Here is a 21977-nt window from a genome sequence, read left to right as displayed (position 1 = left end):
TTATTGTATGTAAGTGTTTTCTCATGAAGTATTCAATCCTTAGTCCCTGTGGCAGACCATAGACATTAAATTTAAAGGAGAATGAAAAGATTAGATTCCAGATTTAGTTTTTTGAAGAGGACTTCATGGCAGTTAGGTGATTATTCTGACTGTCCTGGATGTAATTAATTATGGTTTTGGAATCCCAGAGCTCAGCAGTACTACTACTGTTCTTTTCTATCCCTGCTGAACTGTCTGAGATGACCATTTAGGATATCCCTCTCACAGCTAAAGATGGAGGGGAAAAAAACCAAACCTGTGTCAGACAGTGTGTTGTGCAGTCAGTCTTTTTAGCTGTAGGTCAACCAAGAAGAACAAGGAAGTAGAGTGCAAAAGAAATAGTATTACTTCTTCCATAGAAAAAATATTATAAAACCTTCAGAAAAAACTTGCTGAGCCTCTTTTGAACAAAACATTTTATTCCAGTGCTCTGCATTATTTCTAAAGTATTCTAGAGAAAATACTTACCGAATGCCAGAAATAATACATCTTGCTCAGACAGATTTAAAATAGCAAGTATTACATAAAGGTGTGCGCAAAACCAAAATTGGCTGAAGGGATTGATGAGGGCAAAAATGGAAGAGAATATCTGTAGGATACAAACATTTACAAGAAAAAGTCTGACAAATGAATTATTTAAAGTCTATTGCCTGGACCTTTCCAGTAGCTTTTAAAATATTAAAGTTAAACACAAGGAAGAATAAGCAAGACAAACTGGAAATATCAAACTTCATTGATAAAAGCAACATTGCGTAATTCTTTTAATAGGCAATAATATATATGCAATCATGAGAGATAGAAAAGCTCAATAATGTGTAAATATATCTGTCCTCCATTAGTAACAGCCAAAAGCTGTATTAATTCAAAAGCAACCTGCGTCAGTCCAACATACCACATCATTCCAACGTCCTACTAATTTCCGTGGAACAAATATTCTGGTTTAATGTAAAGAGATGTTTGAAATAAATGATCCTTGTTACTTTTAAAAGCATTTTTAATGTAAATGTTGATTTAGTCTTTCCTCTTTTTCTGAAAAAGAATATGATTCAAGCTTGGATGTTCTTTTCCGCTGGTACACTGGTATCTGTGAAGTCTGTAGCATAAATGTCCATTAGAACTTGATTGTCTTAGCTGCTGCTGAGACACTAAAGGCGCTCAGGAAACTTTTTCTCCCTTTAATGGTTATTCCAGTATCGGAGGGTGGCAGAACCTGGGGGTGGGGTTGCACTTCAACATAGTACTGCTGTGGGACTCTCCAGCACGGCCAGAGCATCACAGATGCAGCTATTTCAAAAATAGGGAACTTTGCTGATCTGCACACTTAAGAAGCTATGTTTCTGTTTCAATACTGGGTGAGTCCAGATTACAGAAAGGGAGGTCATAAATCATTATCGATTTCAAAGTTTGCTGAAAACAAAAAAATGGAAGTGTGCTCCTCCCCCAGAACCAGCAGCTAAATTCATCTATAATGCAATATTGTAGATTTTTTTTTTATGGCATTAACAGTGATGGATTAATTATTTTCTATAAGACCATCTCATGGAATTGGTGAATCTAGGCCCTTGTTTCTGCTCACTGAGGCAGCTTTCGTTTATAACCAGAAGTAAGGAATCAAACTGAGTTTGAATTAGAGCATGTGCATGGCATTTGCAATCATTCAGTTTCCAGCTGTAGGAGCTAGCAATTTGAAGGGCTAGACCATTGTGATTTTTTGGATACTACTAGCTCACATTATAAAAGATATGACAACTGTCTATTCACTTTAATTATAGTTCCTCAAAGACTATAATTCCATTAAAACCAGTATAGATGTTAAAAAATGAATTTTACAATACCTACCTGAAGGCAAATATTCATGCAGTGTTCTCCATTCTTATGGCAAGGCTTTCAGATAGCTGAGTGAAATGACCAATGGTAATCTTGGTAGCAATCTACAGAGCTAGTCTGTGCAGTTGGCTGTGAACAGATCTGATCCTGCTGGCACTCAGGACACACAAGTGTTAACAAGCCAGCTGGGCAGAGCAGCTCCTACCCTGAGTCCTGATGTCTGCAGGAGGTGTAGAGAGGCAGGCCCCAGTTCATTTGTTTGTGGTGTATGAATGAACTGAGCACAGCCAAGCTTTATCTTGGTCTGGCCCCATTTAGCAGCAGGTATGGCAGAAGGATGCTTTAGTGCTTCACTGGAGCAAAAGACCAGAGCAAATGAGTTGTTCCTTGTATCTGAGCTTGGATTTCCTTAAGCACAGTGTGGAAAGTATGTGCCCAAGCTACAGACAGGCTGTGGCCAACCAGAAGCAAACCACGTGATTTGTAGTTGTACTTCAGACATTACACAAGTCAGATAAGAGTTCTCACTACAAGATAGATGTTCTTAAAACATGTTGGAGGAGCTGGAGGTCAACCTTCAATTCAGCAACTGTGTGGAGTGAAGTAACCCAAAGGGGTGATCCACTCCTGTGGTCTAAGTGCAGATTTGAGGCAGTTCAATATAGTAAGTGCTAAAGGGAAAGTCATTCTAGCCCTGTAAGAGAGAGGTAAGCAGGGATAGCAGTAGTGGTGAGAAAGCTGGAGTTACAGGGTTTTCAGAGCAATAAACATGCTGAGATTAAACAGCACTGGAGTATGGTAAAAACTGGATCAGTCATCCAGAAATAAAAATACAAACATTATGAACTTGACTGGGTAGCGTGATCTTCAAAACAAATATACCACTATATAGCCGTATGAAGAAGCTTCTTTTTCCACTTCACCCAGCTAAACCAAGAATGGCAACCAAAAGGCTAGATTTGTTTTAGGTCAGAATGACAGAAGCAGAAGAAATCTGTTCCATTTTAGGCCTAGTGAAAGTTTTAGAAATTTGCTATTAGAAAACAAACTGAACCTTTTGATACATAGGCGTTTGAGAACTTCAACTTTTTTTTTTAATCTCATTTTAATTATAAAACTTTGTTCTTTTTTTAGTCATGTAAGTACCCCCAAGTCGTATTGTTAGTTTCCTGCTACCTTAATTTTTTTTATTTTAGGGTATACTTTATATTTGTGTAGGTTTTATATATAAATTTTCCTAGTTAGAAAAAGTATTCACATCTACTTCGAGAATTATCATCAGAACAGCAACTTTTGACCTGCACTGATAAAAGTGTGAGACAAGAGGTTCAAATGAGTGGCTTGTCCAGAAGAAGACCACTCTGAAGGTACTTTCAGACATAGCAAGGGATATCCTATGGAAAAAGGATATGGAGAATGTTATCTTCTCACTTGATTCACTGTATGCACAATCACCTCTTGACCAGATTTTGGCTGTGGTACTTTAAGATGTTATAGCTCAGTTTGTTTGCATTCTTCCATGAGAATTTGGTTCTGCACTGTTACAGCAGGAAGGTAATCATTGACTGGGTCTTGAATGCTTGTGAGAATCTGACCTATCCCTCGGCTGATCCTCTGCCCGTATGACCCACTGCTGTTTTTGGCTGAAATAGTCTGACCTCTGTAGATTTGAGCCTGATGCTCACATATACCAAACTTGCTTAGCAGGATAAACACATCTCTACGAAAAGCTTTGGTGAAAATTGCATAAAGAAAGGGGTTGGCACAAGAATTGAGGGGGTAGAAAAGTACGAGCAAAATCTTGGAATTGGTGACAGTTATCAACGGTTTGTTCATAATGGCAGATAAAGCATGGAAAGAGATGGGAGCCATGCACAGAAAGTCTGTGAAAATCAACACAGCCATCCGCTTGGCAATTTTGGTGTCTTTGTCCCCTGACTTGTACTGAGGGTTTCGCACAGTTACATAGATTTTTATGTAGCAGGCACAAATGATGACAAAAGCAATAATGTTACACATTAAAACAAAGACAACATAGGCTTCAGCCACTGGTGTTTCAGTGTCCATAGGCAAGCAGATGCTGACTTTGCTGTAGCTGCTGACCCCAAGCAGTGGTAATAAGGCAAGCAGAATGCATGAGAGCCACCCTCCTAGCATGATAACCAACGCGTGCCGGAGGCGAATCTTCCGATCTGGGCGCATGGCGAATGTGATGGCGTACCAGCGCTCCAGGGTGATCACAGTCAGTGTGTACACAGAAAGTTCACTAGCAAAGACTGTGAAAAAGCCAGCTGTGTTGCAACCGGGCCCAGTCTGCCACTCTATGGCATGGTTATAGTACTCTGACCTGGTGTAGAGATCAACTGAGGCGATCAGGAGGAGATATAACCCCATGCAGAAGTCAGCAAAAGCCAAGTTACACATCAAAAAGCGTGGTACAGTCAGTTTATAATGGCTGGTGAGAAGGATAAAAAGGACAAAAATGTTACCTAGGATGGCAAACAGGTTCACAAACCACACCACAATCCTCAGAAATTGATATCCCATTATATCCTCACAGGGATTAAACTCATCAGGCTCTGGTGTGCATATTACATCTTCATTGCCTCCACAGACAGGATAGTCATAATGACTGTCAAAGGTCTGGACATCTTCCGTTTGAGGGTTTTTGAGCTCTTTGCCAAAGCCAAGATTTGCTTCTCCATGTTCTTCCGAGAAAATGTAATAATGGGGATTTTCCTGAAAATTCGTGAACTTGGTGTTTGTGTCATACACAGGATCGATGTGATCTGTGTATTCTTCTGTGTAATCTCTGTACAATGGACCTCTGAGAGCTTTGACTGATCTCTTATGAAAGCTGTGGCTGCTGCTCTGGTTACAAGTCAGGTACTCCAGGATCCTGAAAAAGTAGCAGGAAAAATAATTTCTGGGATTTTTAGTCAGACTGGAGCACAGTAATCAAAGGGAACACTTCAAATCATCACAAATAAAAACATAGCTATAAACATGTAATTGGATATATTTCTGTTAACAGAACATATAGTGTACAATAAGCTTGAGCACTTCTGGGCTTTTTTCTTTTTAACTATATTTTTACTTTCTGTGTTGCTATCAGCTGTCTCTGGTAGTAATTTGACTTGTTTAGTATCCATAATTCCTCTTCCTTTTTGGGATCTACATTCTTAGTATGTAACAAGACATTAATCTACTGTTTATAACTTCTTATATAATACAGCATTTCTTTTTTCACTGTTGCTCACAAATCAATTTCTCTCAGAACTTCCATCAGTTTAATATCTGTTCTGTAGGTTGTTTACAGCTAACTAGCAGTGCGGTGATTTGGATCACTGTACTTCACCGTGTGATGCAGCTGTATTTCTAGTGAAAAATTTTTCAGTAGTCAAAAGCTTTTCAGTTAAAAAATGTATGAGACTTGAGGCTATAATCCCTCCCACACTTTTCTCCAGGTCTTGCTACAGCACTGTATCCTTTTCTTTTTTCTTTCTCTTTAATTCTGAACTCAACAAGAGGAGGAACCTCTGGAAAAGGTCCTACAAAACATTCCTTTTCCTGCTAGTTTGCAATTGTAATCTCTGTTTCAAATAGCATCATCTATACCTCAAAAAAATTGTAACAAAAGTGGCAATAGATGTAATTTTATATTAGTAATAAAACATTGTCTTCACTTTCAAACTTAAAAAAAGAATGACAGTGAAACTCACCCACTTTTTTTTTTCCAGCTCTTGAAAGCACAACAGTGACTTGGGTATGATAGGTCAGCTCGCATTATCTGAAGAAATATCTTTACAGCTGGTAATTTCTTTAAAGTCCATGTATTTTTGGCCATTAGTTCTTTTAGGCTTTCCATTCCTTTGGCTGGAAGGTTAGAGATAGCTGTTCTGGAGACATCCCTAGGTAAAGGAAGAAAAAGACAAATGTCAGAATATTCACTGAATGGATGAGAATTTTTTCAGATTCTTACAGTACTTCAGGAGTTTCACAGAATTCTACAGCAAAAGTCAAATCCAGAGTAGGTGGAGGTTGCATATTGCCTTGCTAAGTTCAGATACCATTCAAATTCAAGTAAGTTATGATTTCTCTGTGATTTTTTTTATCTTTTAAAGCTCTTGTCTTTAATGTTTCATAGAGCAGAATATGAATTATAAAGAAATATCATGACTTTTAAAATTATACATTTAAAGCCAGCCAGAGACAGGTGCATATGCAAACACAAAGCTTTTAAAATTCTTTAAAGAAGTCACATCTTCCACTGCAAGAGCTATATGCCCTTAGACTTCTTTAGGCTCATTTTAATCTATTAGCACACTTCAAATAGAAAGTATTGCAATTACTAAAAGAATATTCTTTATATACGGAAATTAAAATCTTCTTAGTCCATCCTGAATATCCCAGAAAATTGAGTATTATGTTTGTTGCTTTCTACTTGACTACTGAGGTGGACTCAGTACCACCTCAGCAGACAATTGATGGGGGAGGTGGCTTTCCTTTAGAACAGCCAGGTGAATGTTATCTAGTCCTGATAGTGTTTTCTACTCAGTTTTTTTTTGTCCCAAAACCTCTTCTACTGACTCTTGAAGTCAAGATGTTCTCAAGAGTTACACTCTGTGAAGAAATAAACCTGTAAAAAGGGTTCTAGTGTAGAAACATTAAGCACTTTTATCATGAGCACCCTAATAATAAATAATAAATAATTCAGCTTTTTTCTGTGCATTGGTTTTTAAGAGTGCTGTTCTTATCCCTCTAGAAGTCTTGCCTATTGGCTGGTTTCTTGCACCTAAAAGAAAACTAGTACTAATTTTATGCTTTAAACAACTTCAAAATGCCTAAAACACTTGAGTTTGTTTTGGGTTTTTTTCCCTCCTTTTGATTTGCTTGTATTTGTTTTTAAATTGAGTTAGAAATTGCTTCTCCTTTTTGTAGGAGGGCTTTTCTACTTCTAAAAGCTTCTTTGCTATCATATGTATTTGACTATGTCACAACTAGTTGATTTCAACTGCATAAAATTCTTTTTTGTTTTTCTGGAGTCCTTTTTGATATGTTTATAACAAGTTCCTGAAGTGGCTCTTATAAGACTCTGAATGCTGCCTGCTATCATTTTAGCTTCTAAAGAATCACTGAGTAGTTGAGTTTCCAGATCATCCAGTTTGACCTCCTTGCTCAAAACAGGGTCAAGTTGAGCTCAGAGGACTGTCTCTGGGACTGGAGACTCCGCAGCCTCTCTAGCAGTGTGTTACATCATTTGACCACTCTCACAGTAAAGAAATAATTTTTTATGTTGAAATGGACTTTCCTCTATTTCAGTTTGCACTTATTGCGTCTTGTCCCGTCACTGAACACCACTGAGACCCTGACTCTGTCTTCCCAGTACCTCATCCCCCCTTCAAGTATTTATACACATTGATAAGGTTTCCTTGACTAATCTCCAGACTAAGCATTTCCAACTCTCTCAGCCTATCCTATTATGACAGATGCTCCAGTCCCTTACTCAACTTAGTGGTCTTTTCCTTTTCGTTTTTCAGTAATGTCCTCATTTCCACAGAATTACCGAATGGGCAAGGTTAGAAGAGACCACAGTGGGTCATCTGGTCCAACCTCCCTGCTCCAGCAGCGTCATCCTGAAGCACATTGCACAAGATTGCATCTTCAGTGGGAGACTCCACAACCTCTCTCGGCAATTTGGTCCAGTCACTTGCACAGTAAAGAAGTTCTTCCTTGTTTTCAGGTGGAACTTTCTGTCCATTGGTTTCTGCCCATTGCCTCTTGTCCTATTGCTTGGCACCACCAAGAAAAGCCTGGCTCCATCCTCTTGATGCCTTCCCTTCAGATGCTTAAAGGCATTGATGAGCTCCCCTCTTAGTTGCCTCTTCTTGAGGCTGAACAGGCCCAGCTCCCTCAGCCTTTCTGTGTATGAGAGATGCTCCAGTCCCTTAATCGTCTTTGTAGCCCTTCATCAGACCAGGAGAGCCATATCTCCTTTGTAGTAAGGAGCACAGAACTGGACACTGCACTCCAGATGCAGTCTTGCTAACGCTGACTAGAGGGGCAGGATCACCTCCCATGACCTGCTGCCAATGCTATTCCTAGTGCACCCTAGGATACCATTGGCCTTCTTGGTCACAAAGGCACACTGCTGGCTCAAGGACAGCTTATTGTCCACCAGGACCCCCAGGTCCTTCTCCGCAGCATTGTTTTCCAGCAGGTCGGCCCCCAGCCTGTGCTGGTGCCTGGGGTTATTCTTCCCCAGGTGAGGACCCTGCATTTGCCTTTGAATTTCAGGCAGTTCTTCTCTGCCCATCTCTCCAACCTGTCAAGGTCCTTCTGAAGGGCTGCACAGCCCTCTGGGGTGTCGGCCACTCCTCCCAGCTTGGTGTTGTCAGTGAACTTGCTGAGGAGGTGTCTTCCCCTCCATCCAAGTCAGTGATGAATAGGTTAAACAATACTGTGCCCAGTATTAAACCTTGGGGGACATCACTAGTGACAGGCCTCCAACTGGACCCTCTGCCACTGACTACAACCCTCCAAACTTTGCCGTTCAGCCAGATCTCAATCCACCTCACTGTCCACTCATCCAGTCCACACTTCCTCAGATTGTGTATGAGAGTATTGTGACAGTGTCAAAAGCTTTGCGGAAATTGAGGTAGACAATATCCACTGCTTTCCCCTCATTCAGCCAGGTTAGTTTCATTGTAGAAGGCAATCTGGGACTTCTACAGGGCCTTTGACAAATGCCCACAAGGCTGATACTGAAACTGGGCAACCACACTCCTTGTGGAAGGTGTCAAATGTTCAGGATTATGGTGGAGGCAAGCAACATTCACTTCTAGCCTAGATCCAGACTTTAGCTTTTAAATAGCCATGGTCTAGAGCTCACTCAGGTGCTGGAAGTGGTCTGTCTGCAGCAGCTAGAGCTCTACACTGTGAGGCGTAACAGTAACCAAAGTGCTCTCAACCACTTTTAACATTGGCTTGATAGCTGGTTTGTTTTGTCCTCACATGTTTTCTTATAAATCTCATGTGACACTTCTAGGCTGTTCCTTACTTATATGAAATCTACACATTAGATTAAATGTTAAAGAGACTGTAGAGAGCTTCAGATAAACATGGGAATAAAATACAGCTTCTGATTTCAGAGATGTTGTTTTCTGAACCAACTGTATATTATAGAAGTGTTAAACAGATATTTAGTTGCTCAAATTTTATTTCTTTTTTCCCGAGTTACTATTTTTTTGGTCTAATTCTTTGTTGACTTTATGAAGTCAGAGGAGATATAAGAGATAATAGCTTTTGCCAACAATCCTTTTCATTGCTGTAAGCTGCAGTTGTAGTATGAAATCAAGTAGTACTGATTATTTAAAAGACAGATAATTAAGAAAAAGAGACTGATTGCATCATAGTACAATTGAGAATTTTTGCCTAATCATATACCAATTTCTGAGTATTACAATAGTTAAAAAAGCATAAAATATATAATAAATATATAATAGATGGGCTTAGACTATAGATATTATTTTATTCTCTACTGAAAGATTTTTTTAAATCTACAAATTTGCATTGTTTAATTAGCAGAATGCAGATTGCTCCTGTTGCTTGAAGACTTGCTTGTGCCCAGTGGCAGGAACAACAGAATCTCCTGAGGTAGGACCCATTCTTAGACTGGGAAATGATGCTTTAAAGAGCATTTCTGCATTCTGCAGAGAATTAACTAATCATATATATCTTGTGTGACTGTAATGTTTTGAGTTTGGACTGTGTGTTTTGTAAAAGCTAATTGACTAATGAGCCTGATTGTATTTTTGTTGTACTCTGTTGAACTTTTGCTCTGGGCAAAAGCTCTCATGCAGCTCTCATTGCATTTAGTAAATCAGGTCTGCTGAACTGCTGCATCCTTGCCAAGATTTCATTTTCAGATGAAGAGCAATGTACTGTTATTATCCTGTTAAAATAGTTTTCTAAAGGGAGCAATCTGTGTATACATCTATGAAGATGCTGTATACATCTGGGTATACATCAGTGACAAAGGAACCAGAATTACTGACTCTCTGCTTCCTTTGCAGGGAAAAACTGAAAATTTGAAAAAAAAAATTACCTAACTTTTCAATATCTACTTAAATAAAACATCTAATTAGGGGGTCTGAAAGCATGGCCAAACTAACACAACAAAGATATAGACAGGCACAATTCTTTGTAGTTAAATCTTCCTCATTGGTTTTCTTTAAGGTCAAATGGAATATTACCCCATTAGGGTGGATCCATGGTCTGTATTTCAGCCTTTAAGTTGCTGTTGCTGCTGAAATTCTGATCAGAAAAAAACACCATCTGTGGGGCAGATGTTCCATCAACCATAAATTCTTATCTCAATTCAAGAGTGCATAAAGGGAACTCCAGACAATTAGTTCTTCCAGCTTGCTAGGGGAGGCAAGACAGAGTTTCTCTTTTGAGATCCGTAAATGTTCCTTTTTTTCTTTTTTTTTTTTAGTTTTTTTTCTGCAGACTGCTCCCATTATAAGCAGTGCCATTCATTGCTCCAATAAAAAAGCAATATTCTCACAATAATTTTCCATAGAGTTAAATTTCAAGGCAAAACAGTTTTGAAAGTAGAACTTTCTTTTCAAGGAGTATCCGATGGCCAGCTAACAACAGCTAAGTGCCTGAAGCAAAAATGACTTAACAAATTATTTCTTATAATAAGCCAAGCTGTTTACGCTGCCCAAGGAATATGGACAGGCTGTATTGGTCAGACTTCTCAGACTGTTATGCAGGTTAACAAATCTCTGGTCTCTCTGTAAATGTCTCGTTAATATTGATCATGGTGGTATAGTGCAGGGTGTATACTAAGGCACTAATTCCAAGAACATTTCTGTTTCCTGTGGGAGATGTTGTGTCACATCAATGGCCACTAATAATAAATATTAGATTTCCACTCAGTTTTGGGTTTGGCTGGCATAGAGTTAAATTTCTTCACAGCAGCTAGTATGAGGCTATGTTTTTGATCTGTGAGTGCAAATTGTGTTGACAATACAGGGATGTTTCAGCTACCACTGGCCAGTGCTTGCACTGAGCCAAGGCATTTTCTACTCCTCACACCATCTGACCAGCGAAGAGGCTGAGGGTGCACAAGAATTTGGGAGGGGACACAGCCAGGACAGCTGACCCCAACTGATGAAGGGATATTCCAGACCTTATCACATCATGCTCGGCAATAAAAACTGGGTGGAAGTTTGCCAGGACTGCTATTGCTTGGGGGCTGGCTGGGCAGCAATAGGCTGGTGGTGAGCAATTGGTTTTGTTGCATCACTTGTTGTTCTTGGGTTTGGTTTGCTTTCTTCCCCCTCTGGTTTGTGTTTTGGTTTTTTTGTGTGTGTAGGTGGATTCAATGTGGGGTTTTTTTGATTATTAAACTGTAATTATCTAAACTCATGAGTTTTCTCACTTTTACCCTTCCAGTTCTCTCCCCAGTCCAGCTGGGTGCAGGGGTGAGTCAGCAGCTCTGTGGACATGAGATTCAGACCAGGATTAAACTGTGATACCGTATTAAAATCTTTAGCTTAGGACTAGTATATCAAAGTACCACGATGTGAAATACTCTGGCTCTTTAAATCACTTTTGATTTGCTATGCTTATGTGCCATTTTTTGCTTTCTGCCTTTGAAAAGCAATACCTCTCTCTGTAATGACACTATTTCTCTTTAGTTGTAAGTGCTACTAGAACTCTTATTAGCCATGGAGATATATCATTCAAATAGGAGATAGATAGCTGGCTGTTATAAAACATCCTGAGATTGAGGATCAGTGGTAGCTAGGATAGCACAATAATTGTAGAAGATTAGAAAAAATTCAAGTCATTTGAGAGATCTAACTTGAAAACACAATAAGAGGGAAGTTCTTTACAGTTAAATATGCATATCCTAGGAAGTCATTCTAGCCCCTAAACCAAGAGGTATCATGTAGCTCACACATCTCAAAGTTAGCCCTTGCAGAGGGAGCTTACCTGGCAGTGTTATTATTGCATATGATTAACCCACAACTCTTAGCAGCATCTTAACTTGTTCACATGTCTAGCATAACAATAACAACACTGGTGCTTTAAATACCCACAGTAACCAAAGTTGGAGTCCAAAGAGTCAAAAATCTGTGCTGCTGCAAACTCTCAGCTCCCTTTGACTTAAGATCCTCAATATTTTGTCTTCTCCCATCCCTAGGAAGCAGCTTTTCAACCCATTGTGCCACCTGCAGCCTCAGAGGGAAGATGTGCAGTGCTATGTTTGGGAGCTGTATGACACCCCAAATATAACAGAAGAGTGCACCTTGCTTGGAGACTGTATTTATTGTGACCATGTAATATCGTAATGGAAATATGTAATGGAAATCCAGGTAAAGTTCTATCAACTGAAAAATGTCTTTCTGGCCAGGAACAAAATGAGAAAGGTGCCATCTGCAATATTCAGAAAAATACCTTATTATCCAAATACTAATAAAGAAAAGGCTGCCATGTCATCAACCCAGCCTCTATCACAGTTCTCTCTGACCATGGCCATTCTAGTTCAGGGGTAGGTAGCCTGACCCCTTCTGAAAGCAGAAGCAGTGGAAATGAAGGTGATGCAACTAGCAGAGAGGAAGAGGAGCAACAGCCACCACAGACAGGCAGTTGAACAGCCCCTTTGTGAGCTTTCTCAGCTTTCCCTCTTGATTTGTTGCCTTCTGCTTCCTGAACACACTCTTTTGCTCTGCCTAGATGGCCAGTTCTTCTCCTGATGTTGAACTAGGGCTTTGACTGTGCTTTTCTTGTACAAAATGTCTAACTTTTAAGACATGGCCAGAAAATACTACCATCTCTCTGCTGTCTCAGGATCTGACCACTCATGACACAACTGAGGTTTATCTCTCAGGTGAGTCGGTGATAGGAAAAAACAAAAAGGCATGTTTATGTTGGACAGTATCCTGAGGGACACAGTGCTGTGTGTTACTGCCTTTACCTATTCTTCTCATACACATCTGCATCCCAAGGATTTTGCAGCTCCAAATGAAGAGGTCTGGACTAGTTTCCTCCCTCCCTCTGGACCCCCTTCCCTAGTGGTTTGGGGGTTACAGTGGTAGTGCTGGGTTGATGGTTGGACTAGATGATCTTAAAGGTCTCATTTAACCTTAAAGATTCTATGATTATTATGGACTGTCCCTCTAATGTCCAATTATTTGAGATATCTGCTTCAGACATATGACTCTCTCTCCCCTCACACCAGTGAAAGGAAAACCTGGTATTTCCCAGAACTGGTCTCATGTTTCCAAGGACTCTGCTAATAACTTTGGTGGACCTTGTGGTAAAGGTATTGAGGAAGGATGTGGTCCTGAAAGGTGGGCTTGCAGCCAGATCTTCCTCTTCACCCCAGAAGACAATGTAATTTAGGTGACTGAAGCAGAAGACAGGCTACCATTCGCACACAGACCTTGGAATGCATCTAACTTGAGATATGGGGAGCAGAGAGAACCAGAGGTGTGATGATGACCTTGCCATCAAAGATCTGTTGCAATTTTGCACAGCATAGACACAATTCTTCTTAGCATAAATTGATTATGATCAGTACAACTTCTGCTGTAGTTTCCTATGTTGCTGGTAGCCATCCTGATTTTCTAGAGTTGGAAAGATTCTGGAAGAAAAATAATATCTTTTGCACCTTTTGTTATTGTAGCTAGCTGCTAGGATCCTTCTGTGAACAATGCACTGTTATTCTGCCATGAGTATGCTATTTTCCTGAAGAGCGGGAAGTAAAAGTTATTCTTATATGGACTGAGCACTGCCAGCACCATCTGGTTTTGCAGTGGAGGAGGAAGTCCCTCTTTCAGTATTTCAGTTCTCCTTGTGATCAGCCGTGTGCTCTACATTACATACTACATGATTTGAGCCAGGGAACATGATTCTTCAAGAAGTTCTTCTTTAAAGCTTTTATTTTCATTCTGAATTATGATTACTAATTTTAGTGAAAAGTTCTTTAGAGAACTATAAAATCAGACTGGAAGCAAATTACATGAGAAAGTAAGCACCAGAAGTAAGTATTTTTCTGTCTAAAATTATTTTTTCATCTCTTTCAGTTTCCTTTACATGTGTGCTACTAGGGTCCTTATTTTATATTACAGTTGTAAAACAGATTGTAGTACAGAATCTTTCAAAAGAAAAATTTGTAGGAACGGTGTATGTACTGTAAGATACAAGCATTTTATAAATCAGTTCCCTAAAGCACAGCTTCTGTTGCTGGTATTATTTTTGTAAACATGCTATTCCCATCCCTGCTGCTCTGCTCCTAATGGTTGGAAAGAAAGTGCAACCTAAAATAGTATTATTTTTAAAGATGTCTCTACTTCATTTTCTTCTACTTACAGTAGAGTTGGTCCACTGTGCACTCCCAGAAATGCATCATCATTGATAACTTCCAGGTATTTGTTCTTGTGCAGATAGCTGCAGAAACAAACAAAACACAGTGATGTGGAAATAGTTATCCATAGGTTACAGGAGATCTCCAGTTTACTTGCCTGTACAGATTTACAAAAACAGTATGTATAAGGGTCATCCTACCCCAATAGCATACTTAAGCATAATCAGTTAGTTCATTTTCTATGTACCCAAGAAATAAAAACAGGTTTTCCATTTTGAAAAGAAATTAAATTCCTCAATTAATAAAGTTCCTAATTTATTTAATATATTTGTTATCATTGTCATACACATAATAAGGACACATGCATGCACACTGTATCTTCAGGTACATATGTGTGATGCTGAGGTGAAATAGTTTTGATTTCTTTTATCAGAATGAGGTATGGGGAATTACATTGTTACAGAACAGCAGAATATTCTGAGTTGGAAGAGACCCACAAGCATCATCGAGTCCAGCTCTTAAGTGAAAGGCCCATACAGGGATTGAACCCACAACCTTGGCATTATTAGTATCATGCTTTAACCAACCAAGCTAGCAAATCATGAACAAACAGGAAAATAATTTCCTCTGTGTTTTGAGTTTGATAAAAGTTTTAAATGCTTTAAAATCCCCATAGTGAAGTGTAGGTTTCCTTATACAGGTCAAAAGTTAAGACTGAAGTTGTGTTATAAGAAGAGCAACAGTGGGAGTAAGGAGAGGAACTTCAAAGTAAAAAAAATAATTCTAAAATCTTGGGAAAACCATGAACAATTTCCTGAGTATCCAGTCCACACTTTCCTGACATATGTAAAGCTGCAAATTTCTCCTATCATTACATGATTGAGGTAAGCAAAGACCAACATTAATTCCCATCACTCTGTAAACTGATGTATAGAAAAGTATGGATTCAGGAGTAGGAAATTTAGACTTGAATTAAAGGTGCATGATTAAAGATAGGTAATGCAAGGCTACTGAACACTCAAAAAATTAACAAAACCCAAATGGCACAGTCAATGTTAAATTAATTTATGGGGGTTTAGATTTAAAAGTGACTGATCTAGAATGAATCTTGATTTTATTTTTTTTTAAGCTGGATTCTTGTTTACCATGGTCTGAAAGTGTCATTTGAAAAACTTATAGATACATGGATTATTATTGCAGATAATTCAGTAAAGTTCCAAATTGCTTCCGAGAGGCTATGCATTTCTGTCTGAGACTTTTGTTCCCAACAGCCTAGTAGAATTTATAGTTTTTGTGAAAAGACTTGGGAGAAATAATTGGCTTCACTAGCTCCACAATTGCAGGAGCAGCAGAAGCACAGTGTTGTGTTTTAACCCCAGCTGACAACTAAGAACCACTCAGCTGCTCGCACACCCCCCACCTCCCACTGAATGGGGAGTAGAGTTGGAAAGAAGGAAAAACCCTTGTGTTGAGATAAGATCAATTTAATAATTGGGAAAAAAAATTGTACTGGAAAGGGACACAACAAAAAGAGAGACAGAAATAAAACCCTAAAAGCCTCAAGTGTTTCACAATACCATTGCTCGCCACCCGCTGACTGATGCCCAGTCAGACCCCCAGCAGCGCTTGGGCCCTCCCAGCCAAGTGCTCCCAGTTGATATGCTGGGCATGATGTTCTGTTGTGTGGAATATCCCTTTGCCCAGTTCAGATCAGCCGTCCTGGATGTGCTCCCTCACGGCTTCTTGTGCACCTGCTCACTGGCAGAGACCAGGAAACTGAAAAGTCCTTGACTTAGGGTGAGCACTGCACAGCAACAACTGAAACCACCAGTGTGTTATCAACATGAGAACAATCCCCTACTATGTCCAAAACACAGCACTGTACCAGCTACTAGGAAGAAAATTAATTCTATTCCAGCTGAAATGAGGATAAATATACAAATATGTATTAGTTGGGTATATTTGACACATTAAAAATGTGGGTTTGGAACAACTGTCCAGCTAAAATGTACTTCACAAAACGCAACAGGAATGTTAATTTCCTTGATGAGGTGATTCGTCCTGGTTATCTAGGAGTGAGAAGGATTGCAGCTACGTGCAGCTAGATCTCCTAAACACATAGACAGGAATATGCTGAATTAGCTGAGCAAAGAAAAGAGACCGAAGATTAGGTTGCAATGTATACATAATACATACATATGTGTCTGTTTATACATGTACACATGGATACTACTGTGATAATTCTTTCCCTAAGACAGCAGTTAAACTCTGGGTGATGTTTTTACTTAATTCAATCAACTTCTGTCACAATGTTTACAAGAGAAACAACTTGCAGACATCAAACCTAGTCATGCCTTTTAACTTCATTTAGATGGAATTTGAAAACTTATGATGAGATTAAGAATGATTTGCCATATATAGTAGTCCCTGGAGGAGGATGGAGGAGCATCTAGCTCCTTTGGCTGACGGGAATGAAGACAAGAAGCAAGAAGACAAAACAGTTCAAGTGTTTTGTTTCTGTACTATGATGAGAAAGGACCTCTGAGAGAAGGTTGAAAAAAGGCAGCAAAAGGGGTAGTACAGTTGCAGGACCACACTTTGGGACAGAAATGCACTCAACCCATTAAGGAGGAGAACACAGAAAGTTGTCAAGGAAGGCTTTAGAGGAACATGTCTGTTTCCCTTGATGAAGTAATGGCAAAATGATCAATCCTGTAAAGGCTCTAAAGGACTAAGGTGCATAGGCAGGAGAAACTTGTAGCACTTTTGACTATTCCATTTATAAATTTTATCAATTTTCTGCATAGGGGAAAGGGTAAAGTGTAATTGCCCCAGTAGCAAACCACAGATGAAAGCATGAGGCTGAAGTTTGAGAGAGCAGCAAGGCCCACAGACTACAATATTACAGGTAGCTCAGGTCCAGGAGAAGCAGGAGGAGAAACTCATAGAGACAAAAGTATGGCAACAATGGACGACCCAGACCCAATAACCACAAGCTTGAGGATTACTTGACATTTTACCAGTAAGGGCACAGGGCTGGTGGAGGCTTTGTAAGGCAAGAATGAATAAAAAGATGACTGCAGATGATGACCATAAAACATTGCTCAAGAGAAAACAATGTGGTCCTCAGTCTGACTAAAGGACAGAAACTTTACAAGAATTGCAGACAGGCTGCATTATGGAGGTAATGTTTCACAGGATAGAGTAATTTCATAAAATTTCAGAGTGCAGTTGGCACAGAAATTATAAGATGACCAAACCTATTAAAGAAATTAAGTAAAATAAAAGGAGAAAGAATTAGATTCTGTCTGTGCAGGTAGTAATGCCTCAAGCAGGGAGGGATGTTTGGTATTCTATTATAAGCATTTACAAATGAGCTTGCGATGTAACTAAGAAGGCAAAAAGTGCAATAGAAAGATGGTCACAACAAATTTCAGAGGGTGTCCATAAAGTTCACAGAATTACAGAATATTCTGAGTTGGAAGGGACCCACAAGGATCATCAAAGTCCAACTCCTGGCCATGCACAGGAGAGCCCCAAGAGTCACACCATGTGCCTGAGAGTATTCTCCAAACACTTCTTGAACTATATCAGGTTTGGTGCCATGACCGCTTCCCTGGGGAGCCTGTTCCAGTGCCCAACCACTTTCTGGATGAAGAATCTCTTTCTAATATCCAACCTAAACCTCCCCTGACACAACTTCAGGCCATTCCCTTGGGTCCTGTCACTGGTCACCACAGAGAAGAGATCAATTTCTGCCCCTCCTCCTCCCCTCACGAGGAAGCTGTAACTGCAATGAGGTCTCCCCTCAGTCTTCTCTTCTCCAGGCTGAACAGACCAAGTGACCTCAGGTGCTCCTCTAGAGGCTTCCCCTCTAGACCCTTCACCATCTTTATAGCCCTCTGTGGCTCTCTAATAGCTTTATATCTTTCTTCTGTTTTGTTGCCCAAAATTGCACACGGTACTCAGGATGAGGCCACAGCAGAGCAGAGCAGGACAGTCTCCTGCCTTGACCAGCTGGCAAGCCAAGGTGTGGAAAAAATAAGTAAAGATTCTAATCTGTCCTGGTTGAAGTCATTGGCAAATTTTTCATAACATTCACTGAATATAAGCTTATATTGATCACCATAGTGAGAAATGAGAAGTAAATGCACTTCATCTGCGTTACACAATAGAAAGTCTGAGTGAGCCAAACCAGAATAATGCTTCTGGCATGTTATTCACTGGACATTGCCCATGACTTAAGCCTTTTTTCTTACAGAGGAAAATAGCTTATGTCACCTTCTGCTATTGTTTGAAAGAAGCTTCTATTCTTTAGAAATTTATGTCACTCTAGTATCACTTGGTGTTTGTGTTTTCTGAAACTGACTTTTGTATTCTGTAAATGGCACACTATTGTTGTGAACATTTCCTTCAGTGTACAAATTTCCTAATGATTTTATCTGCAAAACAAATACAAAAATTAAAACCAGAGCAAGAGTTAAGAATTAATCCAAGATTTCAACATCTAGGTTGTAGTTTTGAAGGACACAAAAACCCGCTTGACCTAACAAAACCTATCTGCTTTAGTAGCTAGACACTATTATACAACCAGATAATTGCTTGTCCAATTTTGAAATATTTTCCCCTGATATTTGAGCACCACAGTAAGTAATAAACCTTCAAACTTACAAATAGAAACAGCTAGAGACTTTGGGAAGTTCATAACCATGTGTTACTAAGGAGGGGCTGCAATGTTAGCTGCCAGTTTTCACATCGATGAGTCAGGCCCATCAGAATGTACAATTTCCTGATGCTAATTGATTTCAGTTGTTTAAGCTCTTTTATTTTGATAGGTACCGCTTTTAAATGGAAAGAATAAGACTTTGGTAGGTATTAGTTTGAGAAAGAAAGCTTATGTAGAGCCAGTATAGTTCCTTCTGAGACTGCCTTTAATCCTGCCATTAGTGATAGCTAAATGATATAGAATGTCACTTAAATACACTGCAGAAGAGAAAACCACAACAGTGGTATCCACATGTCTAAACAAATGTTTGAAGTCTTAGAAATCACATAGTTGAAGTGTAATATCTAGCCTCAGTGGGGACACTAGAATAATAGTCGTTTTGGAGCGTTCATAGATGGCAGTCAGATAGACATGAATACCACAGAGCAAAGTATGCCAGAAATCTGTAGTAGTGCCTGCTGAATCTGGAGTAGGAAATGCTGATGGTTTCATGGTGCTGTAAGTAAATGAAGGTTTTTCCCCCCTTTTTTAAATCCAGTCAGATCAGTAAGGTAACCATACCAGTGATTAATACAGAGTTGTTTTCTCCCACCAGAAAACAACATGACTGCAGTGTGCTGAGCAGGACATTCTGAGGGCATGAAACACTAACAGGACATTTCAAGTGCTTTGTAAAACCAGACAATGTCATGTCAGGGCATGACAGAGATACTGAGTATTCAGACATTACCAGTGCATGCTTCATAAAGCAACAGGTTAGAGAGTCCACATGAGGAAAAGCAGCCTTTGATTTCATCTTGAGTGGCATGCACACTGTTTCAAAATGTTAGTGCCTCAAGTCTCTTTTAGAAGAGCAACCACCAGGTATTGATAGTCAGCAACTCCCTACGACCAAAAAAGCTGAAGAGGCAAACACAGCTATAGTCTCCAAAAGGTAGAAATAAATATATATGAGAAAACTTCCTTTAAAAAAAGCAAAAGTACGAAAATTACATCATTGAGAGCATTCTGGGAGATCTTTAAGGATACTATTTTGGATATGCAGAGCAAACGTGAAAAGCAAGAGGTGCCAAAAGAAAAACAAGATCCTGAATATTCAAAATATTCAAAAGCTTCAACTGAGATGAAAAGGTGAAAAATAATGAAAAATCTGAAGATAATTTTACAAAGTATTTTATTTTTGCCAAAAGTGTACTTTATTCTGGCGTTAAAAGATATGAATGAAAAATTCTGACCAGCTACCTTCAACTAAAGAGCATATAGTGAGTGCCACGTACCTTTCTTTAAGTGTGAAAGATTTCTGTTTCTCTTGTTTCATAGTCCAAAGTCATTCATGCCATGCCCTGTGTTGCAGCTGGACACACCTTCCTTAGTGTTTTTTTTTAAAGCTGGATTATTTCACCAATAAGGTTTTACTGCAGTCCCACAACCAATTTTATCTTCACAGGGTATGATGGAATAAGAATGAACAGACAGATTAGGGAAAAGGGGAGATTTTGCAAAATTTTCTTCCAAAGGGTCTCTCAGTTAAAAAAGAAGTAAATTTACCAAAGTTCCTACTTGGAACACCTCACTGGCTGATGGAATTATTATTGTCTGCTTGCCTGCTTTCAGCTTCTAGCTTTAAAATAAGGCAGCAGAGCTTAAGAAACAAGGAGAAGATAAATATGTTGGCCACATATTTAAGTATACACTTTCAGGGTTCACTTATAATGCTTGATTCAGCTCAGAGTCAAGATAAACAATTGTGTGGAAAAATTATACGATGAATCTTTAGCACTGCTTACTTACCAGTGCATTTCTTTTGCCTGTTCTCCCTTTCTTTAACCTTAATTTCATAATCCAGCTGGATGCATAGATGTGAACCCTGAAAGTGTATACTGAAGTAAATATATTCTTTTAGAGTTTATTTTTATAATTAGATTTTGAGATTGCACACTTTCCATTTCAGTAATTTAGACAGCTCTGTAAAAGCTCATCACAAATATATTTTGCCATTCACTGGAAATATGTTTTAAAATCTCTTTTTACCTCACCAATTTCCTTACAGAAATAAACACTGGTGGAGCAGCACCACTTGCAGAAGTCTGCAGGAGTGATGCAGTTTATGGACCTTAATGATGGGTTAGAATGATGGATTCAAGTTTCAGATGAATGCTTTTCAGTAAAAGTGTCTCTCTGCCCTTCATTCCTGGTTTCTTACTTCTCCGCCTCTACAAATCTTGTACACTAGTACTGTGGTTTGTTATCAAACACACATCCTTGTTGGATGAGATAATCAATTAGGTAGTGCCATTACTCAGGATGATAATGGAAACCATTTATGCATGCTTTCATGCCTATATCTGCATTGATTTTTTTGACCTTGAATTTCATAGGCATTTTAATATTGCAAGAGTGGTAGAAAGGCATAGTGCATAGGAGAAGATAGCCTCAGAGATTCCCAAAATGTCTTCTGATTTATGGATGGAACATGGAGTCTTTGAATAATTTGTTAAAAATTTATTATTTTTGATTGTTTTCCTTTTTTACTTATTTTTCTCCTTGAGATCATGATTCCAAACCCATTCAAATTTCCGTCACCCTTTTTCTGTTAGTTTCTTTTTGTTCCTATTTCTGTTGAGTTCAAAGGCCCTTGAATCAGGCACAGAGAAAAACAGGTACTTCCTTAACTGTACAGTGGTAGTTAAAGAGAAGTTCAAATTAGAAATATCAGAATGGAGAAAATGAAATATTTGCCTTTTGCATTAGCTTTATGCTGCTGCTAGAAACAGCAAATCTCTAAGTTTGCACTTAGTAAAATTATACCTTACCTTGTTGTATGGTAACCAAACTACTTCAGAAAATTAATTTAGACATTTCAGTGTAGTTTATCAAACAGATAAAATCTTTACCACTGATGTTCAGCTCCCTAGCTTGCCTTGCAAATCTGGAGTAGTGCTTTGCTCCAAGTAAATGTCAAATGATTTAATTAGAAAAGTGTTTATCGTAATAAACCAT

General features: G+C 39.0%; 1 protein-coding gene and 1 long non-coding RNA gene across 2 annotated transcripts in view; one reads left to right on the top strand and one right to left on the bottom strand.

Moving 5' to 3' along the window:
- LOC135416125 (uncharacterized) overlaps positions 1-21977 on the top strand; it is a 30166-nt gene that overhangs the window by 4768 nt on the left and 3421 nt on the right. Inside the window, exons 2-3 of the long non-coding RNA XR_010431448.1 lie at positions 9451-9522; positions 12086-15135. This is a non-coding gene — a long non-coding RNA (uncharacterized LOC135416125). The remainder of the gene's footprint in view (positions 1-9450; positions 9523-12085; positions 15136-21977) is intronic.
- TSHR (thyroid stimulating hormone receptor) overlaps positions 424-21977 on the bottom strand; it is a 63942-nt gene continuing 42388 nt past the window's right edge. Inside the window, exons 8-10 of the mRNA XM_064658903.1 lie at positions 14257-14334; positions 5589-5777; positions 424-4765 (exon numbers count right to left, since the gene is read on the bottom strand). Of these exons, the coding sequence (XP_064514973.1) occupies positions 3358-4765; positions 5589-5777; positions 14257-14334 (1675 nt within the window). The 3' untranslated portion in view covers positions 424-3357. The remainder of the gene's footprint in view (positions 4766-5588; positions 5778-14256; positions 14335-21977) is intronic.

The sequence above is a fragment of the Pseudopipra pipra genome, chromosome 6 (genome assembly GCF_036250125.1).
Source record: "Pseudopipra pipra isolate bDixPip1 chromosome 6, bDixPip1.hap1, whole genome shotgun sequence".
Lineage (NCBI taxonomy): Eukaryota > Metazoa > Chordata > Aves > Passeriformes > Pipridae > Pseudopipra > Pseudopipra pipra.
The sequence above is the reverse complement of the archived record's forward strand: the minus strand, read 5'-3'. Positions and strand labels throughout refer to the sequence as shown.